We start from the raw sequence: 7,408 nt of genomic DNA on the forward strand, positions 1-7,408 counted from the left end.
GCCAGCTTGGCCCTTGCCGGTGCCCCCGCCACAGCAGGAGCCCCCCTCAGCCTGCTGTTCAACCCAGAAAGGGGCTCCGTTCCCGCTTACATCCTCACCTTTACCAAGGAACACCTTTAGGAAGGACTGGGCAAGGCGGAAGCACGTGCTTCCTTTGAGCGAACTTTGCAGAGCGTTCCGTTTGGGTCACGCGCGTGTGGTGGGACCCGCGGGACAGGGGGCTGAGGCTCACGTGGGCTCGCAGCCGGGCCAGCGTGCACAGCAGCCCAAGGGACAAAACCACGTCTCTGCTGGTGGCCTCCCTGTGTGGAGCTGCCCCTGCCCCCTGCAGATGTGCGGAGGCTCGCTGGGGGTGAGGAACAGCACCAGTGGGGCCTGGGTTAACGGGCAGGGGTCCGATGGGCCAGCCAGATGCTACTCTCCGTCCCTCTGCTCGGCCCCTGTGCCGCTGCTGACCCTTTAAGGTCCCCCCGCCATTCCCCACTCGTCCCCCAGTGCCCCCCTTCCGCCCCCTGCCCACACACCTGTAACCTCCTGTGACCCCCTCGGTTCCCCCCAGTGCCCCCTACTCCCCCCAGTGTGTCACTGGGCAGTGCTGTGGGGGGTCCCAGCGTGATGGGACACCGGGAGGGCGAAGCCTGCTGTGGCGATACGGTCGGGGCTCTCACCCTTCCGATTCTCCCCCGCCATCCCCCTGGGGGGCAGGGAGCAAGCGGCTGTGTGGTGCTCAGCCACCGGCCAGGCTTAAACCACCACAACCTGTGAGCAAAAGAGTTACCTACCCACGGACGGACGGACGGGGAGAGTGCTCATCCTTCCTCCTCCCTCAGGGTGCAGGCATCCCCTGTATCACACCGGGGCGCACAAAAGCCTCAGCAGTCCGGCTGCTGTTGGAGCCCCTTCCAAAGCTTTTTGGGGCGAGCTGACGCATTCCTACCGCCCAGCACGGCGGTTGGGTTTATACCGTTGCCATGAGCGAGGGGATTCTGCAGAAACTGCCCGGCACTCGCTGTGCAAGGGTGATGGCCGCAGGGAGCAGCAAGCTGCAGGTGACGGTGGCTGCATACGGACCTTCAGCCCTTCCTGGCCACCGTGTCTGCCTACATCTTGCCCTCGCTCGGAGCTCATGGGGCTGCTCCTCCGAGGTAGCCCAAACGCACCAGGACGTGGTCCTGGGCAACCTGCTCTAAGGGAGCCTGCTTGAGCAGAGGGCTTGGACGACCTCCACAGCTCCCTTCCAACCTCCACCCTCCTGTGCAACTCTGTGCCTTGCTTTCACTCCTAAAGCACCTGAACCCAGCCCTCATGCGCGCCGGCAAGGATGCTGGGACAAGGCACAATCCCAAACTCCTCCCCGAGGGGTCATCCTCAAACAGCAGCTGCCCGCTCCAGAACAGCCGATGGCGGACACAGTCAGAAGAGAGAAAAACCGTTTTATTGAGAACATTAACTGCGGTGGGGGGCGGGCCCAGGGCTCACAGGGGTTCAGCCAGTAACAGGAAAACGGCACCTACAAGGACAGAGTCAGAGAGCGCTGCTGAATGCACAGCGCCAGGAAGAGGCAGGGTTTGGTTGCCCTCTCTCTGGGGAACACCGTTGACGAGGAATTGCTCATAGCCCAGAAGAGAGCGAGCTACGGCTGGCATTGCCGAGGGGAGGGCTCTGGCGCCTTATCCCCACGGGGAATGCCCTTAGAGAGCTGTGCGCGCGCAGAGATGCACAGGGCCCCTGTGCCACGCAGCAGGGCTCGATGGGGAGCCCCTGGGGAGCGGCCACGGGGTTCTTGCCAGACCCTGCGCAGCACCATCCTTCGCCGTGCCTTGCCAGCGGGTTGGCCTGACTTAGAGCAGTGCTGAGAGTTGGATGGGCAGCAGAGCCTGGTACACACCTGGGCTTCTTGACCTGCCGGACCTTCCTGCATCTTTTCCGTTTGCGATCCCCCAATCTGTTTTCTCTCTTCCTCCTCTTTTTTTCTGCACAGCTTTCATCTCCCCAGGCCTGTTTCCTCCTTCGGTTCCTTCTCTTTTCCTTGTCCCGAGGAGAGCCTGCAAACCTTTCCATCCCACAGTGTGCTTAGATAGGTAAGGCCACGATCCAGCGGAGACAGTTCTGATTTTAACCCAAAGTGACTCGTTTTACCTTCTTTCCTCTGAAAGGCTGCCCAGTTGTTGCGGGCGTAGCAGGGGCTCTGCCGTGCTCTCGAGGGTGGCTGGAGGCAAAGCTGGAGGTGCCTAAACCAGAATTGTTGGAGTTCAGGGGTGGCAAGGGACGGCCTGGAGTAGTAAGGGACTGCTTGCCAAATTACCACCTTAGCTCTCTGGGGAAGATGCTGCTTTGCATCATGCATCCACATTTTGCACAGTCCACCTGCCCCAAAACAGACTTGATGAAACTGTGATGAAGTAGGATCCGAGCAAAAGCCCTCTCAAGTTGACAGCTACTCCCCGCTGTCTTTTTGTAGGTATTTGGTTGGATTAAGCACATGCTTAATGCATTTGAGAAAGGACCTTTCCAGTTTTCCATACAACGTATGATTCCGTGGGGGAGGAGGAGGAACCCCAAACACACAAGCCATCGGCTGGCCGGAGGAGGCCCAGCAGCTACTTGGCCTCCTCAGAAACTACCCTCCTACCCGAGAGACACTGTCACGGTGCTTGTGGAGCAGAGCTGACATACCTCTGTCGTTTTGGACTCCGCCACCATGTCTCCCCCAGCTCCTTTGAGGACACCCAGAGAGGGGGATGCATGCAGAATGGCTTCTGCCTGGTGGCCCTGGTCTCCTCTGCCTGCAGGGCCACTTTGCTCTTCCAAAGGCAGGTCTAGAAAGCAAAACCATGTGCAGCAGTGACGCCTTGGAAGTAGCACACCCAAAGCAAAACCCACCCCAAGCCCTACACCGGTTTTCTTCTTGACGTTGAGGTTTCTGGTATCCCGAGCCCCAGCCTGGGACAGCCCTCAGTTCCTCCTCATACCTGTGGCTCCGTCCGTGGGGGCTGGCGACTCCCCAGCTGATGGACAGGAGCGGCCAGCCACCTCCTCCCCAACAATGTCGCCGCAATTTTCAATCATAAACAGCGCCAGCGTGTTCACCTGCACACATCAAACCCTTGCTCTCAACCCAGCTGCCTGAAGTTGTCCCAAGCAGCCTTTCCCACTCCCGACCCTTGCCTCTGCACAGATGGCTGTGGCTGCGGGGCTGCCTTTGCAGGCAGCCACCCCACCGGCATTTGCTCAAGGGAGGAGGCAGCCAGGGACCTCTGAGCAGCCAAGCTCGGATAGGCCGGCAAGGCTGCAGCCGGCTTGCCAACACAGCGCACCTTCTCGGTCACCTCCAGCATGGCCTGGAGCGGGAGCAGGTCCTCGTCGGGTGGGCTCAGCAGGTTTGGCCCAAGGCAGATGGCCAGGTTGCTGCAGCTCATCCTGCTGGTGGCTGCGTTGCGGCCGATGTGCTGGAGGAGGGACAGCAGCCGCTTGAGGAGGAAGAGGTTGGCTGCAGGCAACTTCTCGGCCACCCTGAGGGAACAGGGACACTAGGTTGACAAAGCAGATTTTGCCCAGGCCTGTTGTCCAAGGCAGGGGGGAGCCAGCGGCTGAGTTGCCCAGCTTTCCAGGTGCTCTCAGCCAGCGGCCAGGGCTCCTGCTCAACAGGCAGGCTGCTGCCCGCACTTACGCTTTCAGCTCGGAGACCTTCTCCTCCTTGCTGGTCCTCTCCATGGCTGCCATCCAGTCCTCGTAGAGGTGGGTCACCAGCAGCTTGTCGGGGATGCTTCGGAGGAAGTCCTGCAATGCCAAGGGCTCTGGGTGAGCCTTTGAAGTTTCCAGGCCGGCCAGGAGCTCCTCCAGCCGCAGGTCAGAAGCGCTCACCTTCAAGACGGCGGCCAGCAGGAGTGCAGGCTGGTTGCCCAGGTCGACATCGGCGTCGCGGTCCAGGGCCTCCCGCAGCTCCCGAAGTTCCATCCCGCTGGCAGCTTTGCGGAATATCCCCTCCGTCGACGGTCCTTCCCGGCGCAGGACAGCCAGCAGCTCCTGCAGGAGAGGCAGGAGGACAGTTGCTTGGCCGAGGAGCTGCCTTCCGACAGCGGTGGCCAGAGCACTGCCCCAGAGCGGGCTCCTTGCTGGGGGTGAAGAGCCCAAGCCGCCATCCCCGCAGCTCCTGGGGACGCCCGTGTCCCCTGTGGAGCAGCCGGAGGGAGGGCTCCTACCGCCTCTAGGGAGCATCTGGAGGGCTGGGGACCCCCCCGGCCAGGCTGGCTTACCTGGATGGGCCGGGGCAGGGAGCCGTCCTCCCCGCAGAGGGCTGCCAGGGGCTGGCCAAAGAGCGCACTGCTGCAGCCAGAGCCCACCTGCCCTGGCGCCTGGGCAGCGGCCGGGGTCCTCCGATGAGCAAAGGGCCAGGGCAGCCCCCTCCTCTTCCTCCTCCTGCTGCTGCTCCCTCCTGCTGCAAAGGAAAGCCGAGCAAGAGCCCGTCAACGGAGACCGCCAGGCCAGCGCTCCCGGGGCCTGCCCTGCCCACAGCGTGGTGCTGAGCGGTGCAGCAGGACGGGCAGGGAGCCAGCAGCTGGACCTCTGAGCTCCGGCTCAGCAGCTCCAGTTGGGAGGCTCCTGAGAGCCGGCACGCCACCAGGAGAGGAGAGCCTGGCCCAGCCCTCGCCCTGTCCTCCTCCAAGCTGTGGGCAGCAGCAGAGGCTCCGTGTCCCCGCAGAACCACGTCCAGCGGCCGCTGCCCAGCGGGTGTCCATCCTTCCTTCCTCCTGGAGGTGACATCCTGCCTCGGGCTGCCCAACCTGCATGGCGACACTCGAGGGACAAGTGAGCACAGCTCCAGCGCTTGCAGGAGCTTACCGTTCTTCCCGAAACTCACCCGGTGCGTGGCAAAGTCCCCCTCCGCTGCTTGGCGGGACCATCGGAGGCCCTTGCTTGGGACCAGCCTGCAAGAACCAGGCTGCGCTCAGAGAGCAGCCCCGCGGCGCAAAGGGCCGCTGGCGAGCTGCCAGCCGGCACCGGCAGCCTGAGCGTGGCAGAGCCGGGACCCTCTGCCCTCCCGGGCTCTCTGCCCCGCGGGGCAGGTTTCCCCCCAGCACCGCTGGCCAGGATGTGCCGGCATTCCCGGCGGCTCCCCAACCCTCTCCGCTCCCCGAGTGGCACCACCCTTCCCTCCATCCCTCACCCCACTGGCCGCACGTGCCGGCACAGCCAGAGGCGGGCGAAAGGCAGCCCTTCTCACCTCGGCCTGGCCCTCCATCAGCCTCTCCAGGCTCCCGGCACTGAATGTCCTCCACTGGGCAAGAGAGAAGGAGCGGAGGCAGGTGAGCAGCGATGCCTCTGCCGCTCGCTCGGCTGGAGGACCAGGGCTCGGGGGCAGAGCCCAGACCGGGCAGGCACTCACGGCGTGGCGGCGGCCCAGCTCCTTCTCCAGGAGCCTGATGGATGGGACAGGCGTCACCCGGGCTCTCTTGGCTCCTTCTGGTGTCCTGTGCACCGGGAAGGGACAGGGAGAGAGCTGGCTGAGCCCCAAGCCGCCTCTTCTCCCTCCTGCGGCAGCTCTGCCTGAGCGAGAGCTGCCGGCAGCCACGGGGGCACCTCTCCCCAGCTGAGGAGCTGCGTTCCCCCGTCCGGCTGCACCTGCAGCATCCCCGCAGCTTACCCCAGCAGCGTGCCCACCCACAGCTCCTTCAGCGCCTGGGAGCTGCAGAAAGAGAGGAGAACCAGCGTCAGGCCCCGCTGCCCCCCAGCCCGTGGGCAGAGGCGGGCGCCTGCGCAGCCCTGCCCCGTGGGGAAGGACGCCGGAGCGGGACGAAGCCCCGTGGGGCAGGACAGAGGCGCTGCCCGAGCCCTGGCTCCCCGTGTCCTGCCAGAGCAGCTGCTTTCGCCCTCCCCTTCTGGGGACCCAAAGGGGATGCAGCACCTGCCCATGCCCCCATCCCTCCCTGCCGGCGTGCTGCTCGCTCCTTGCCCAGGCTCTGCATGCAGGGCAGAGGCCGTTCTCACGATGGTGCGGGTGTGCTTGGGAACGTCTCCCGCCCGGCCGTGGCACTCACCCGAAAGTGGCGACGCAGGAGCCGCTGGGCCAGACGAGGAGGATGGAGGTCCTGTCCTCATCGCCGCCTTCCTCCTCTTCCTCGTCCCCTGCCGCCTCCTTTCCGCCGCTCAGCACCCACAGCTGGTCCAGGGCCAGGCAGAGCTGTGGGCGCAGGCTGGTGCCGCGTCTGCAGAGAGCAGAGAGGAGAGGCAGGCGGTGAGCTGGGGGTGTCCTCCTCGGGGTCCCCCCGGGCCGAGCCCTGTCCCCCACCTGCCCTTGGGACAGACATCGATGGGCGCATCCAGCACCAAGGGGCCGGGGCCTGGGGCTGGGGCTGGGGTGTCCCGGGGCTGGGGCCAGGGCCAGGGCTGGGGGAAAGGCAGCTGGGCTCTGAGGGTCTTACTGCAACTTGGCGATCACCAGTTCCTCCTGGAGGAGGAGAAGGCGTCTCTCGCTCCTCTTGCGGCCCCGGGTCAGCCGCACGTCCGCGCTCAGCACCGCCTCGGCGTCAGCGAGAGCCTCCCTGCAGAGCAGAGAGCGGCGGGCATGAGAAAGGCCGCTGCCACCGCGGGTCCCGGCCGTGCCCCCGAGGCACAGGGAGAGCTCACCTGGAGCCGCAGCAGCAGTTGGCCTGGCCCATCCTGCCCGGGAGAGGAGGACCCTCGCCGTGGACCGAGGACGCGGGCCAGTCGGCGACAGCGGGGATGGGAGGCGAGGTGCCGGTGCCGGTTCGGTGCCGCTCGGTCAGATCCTGCCTCCTCCCAGCGCTCCTGCGTGCCAGCACAGCTCCGTGCTGCTGTCTCTGGCGGCCGTGGGCTCCAACTGACCAACATTCCGAGCCCAGCGACCAACATTCTAAGCCCAACGACCAACATTCTAAGCCCAACGACCAACATTCTAAGCCCAACGGAAAGTGGGAGGGGCACTGGGGGGAGAGTTCTTTCCAATGTGGCCGTCTCTGCCTGGCACTGGGGAGCCCAGGGCTCGACAGAGCAGAGGGGAAGGGCTTGGGACTTCTGCAGTCTTTCTTGCTAGGACCTTCATGCCCCAGAACTGTGCATTTCCCTAAGCCACTGTGTCTTAGTCACAAGTGTGTGGCTATCCCTGGATTCCCCTTGCTTGTCTATGTAGCACCCTTCCCATTCCCGCCCTTCATGCACATCTCCCTGTGCCACTGCGATGAGGATTAGAATTGTGTGGGTTTTCTCTAGCCAAAGCAGTGGTCAAATTGGGGAGGCTCTCTCTTGGCATGGGACAGTGAGAAAGAAGATGACCATGCTGATAGGGTGCAGATACAGTTTCCAACTTGGTAACGGTAACTTGGTGTTTTGTGCTTTCTGCATTGCTCTGTGTGCCTCAACACTTCACACTGCAAGAGAAAGGGAATGT

At 64.0% G+C, this 7,408-nt stretch overlaps 1 protein-coding gene across 1 annotated transcript; it reads right to left on the reverse strand.

Annotated features, from left to right (window-relative positions):
• Window positions 1–2,004: 2,004 nt before the first annotated feature.
• Window positions 2,005–3,981, reverse strand: LOC142027865 (T-cell activation Rho GTPase-activating protein-like). The gene is made up of 5 exons (XM_075022064.1): window positions 3,671–3,981; window positions 3,318–3,513; window positions 2,973–3,090; window positions 2,677–2,819; window positions 2,005–2,231 (listed from the first exon to the last, which is right to left on the reverse strand). The coding sequence occupies exons 1-5, from the start codon at window positions 3,955–3,957 to the stop codon at window positions 2,136–2,138; spliced, it is 840 nt and encodes a 279-aa protein (XP_074878165.1). The 5' UTR covers window positions 3,958–3,981; the 3' UTR covers window positions 2,005–2,135.
• Window positions 3,982–7,408: the final 3,427 nt, after the last annotated feature.

The sequence above is a fragment of the Buteo buteo genome, unplaced genomic scaffold (genome assembly GCF_964188355.1).
Source record: "Buteo buteo unplaced genomic scaffold, bButBut1.hap1.1 HAP1_SCAFFOLD_74, whole genome shotgun sequence".
Taxonomy (NCBI): domain Eukaryota; kingdom Metazoa; phylum Chordata; class Aves; order Accipitriformes; family Accipitridae; genus Buteo; species Buteo buteo.

What these genes read in the sequence shown, in the direction of transcription:
- LOC142027865 (XM_075022064.1), bottom strand. Translation starts at nt 3,957, where the DNA reads ATGGAACTTCGGGAGCTGCGGGAGGCCCTGGACCGCGACGCCGATGTC. An exon ending in AAGGTCTCCGAGCTGAAAGC is followed by an intron (nt 3,514 to 3,670) that starts GTAAGTGCGGGC and finishes CTGTTCCCTCAG; the next exon opens with GGTGGCCGAGAAGTTGCCTG. An exon ending in CGGAGTCCAAAACGACAGAG is followed by an intron (nt 2,232 to 2,676) that starts GTATGTCAGCTC and finishes ATTCTGGTTTAG; the next exon opens with GCACCTCCAGCTTTGCCTCC.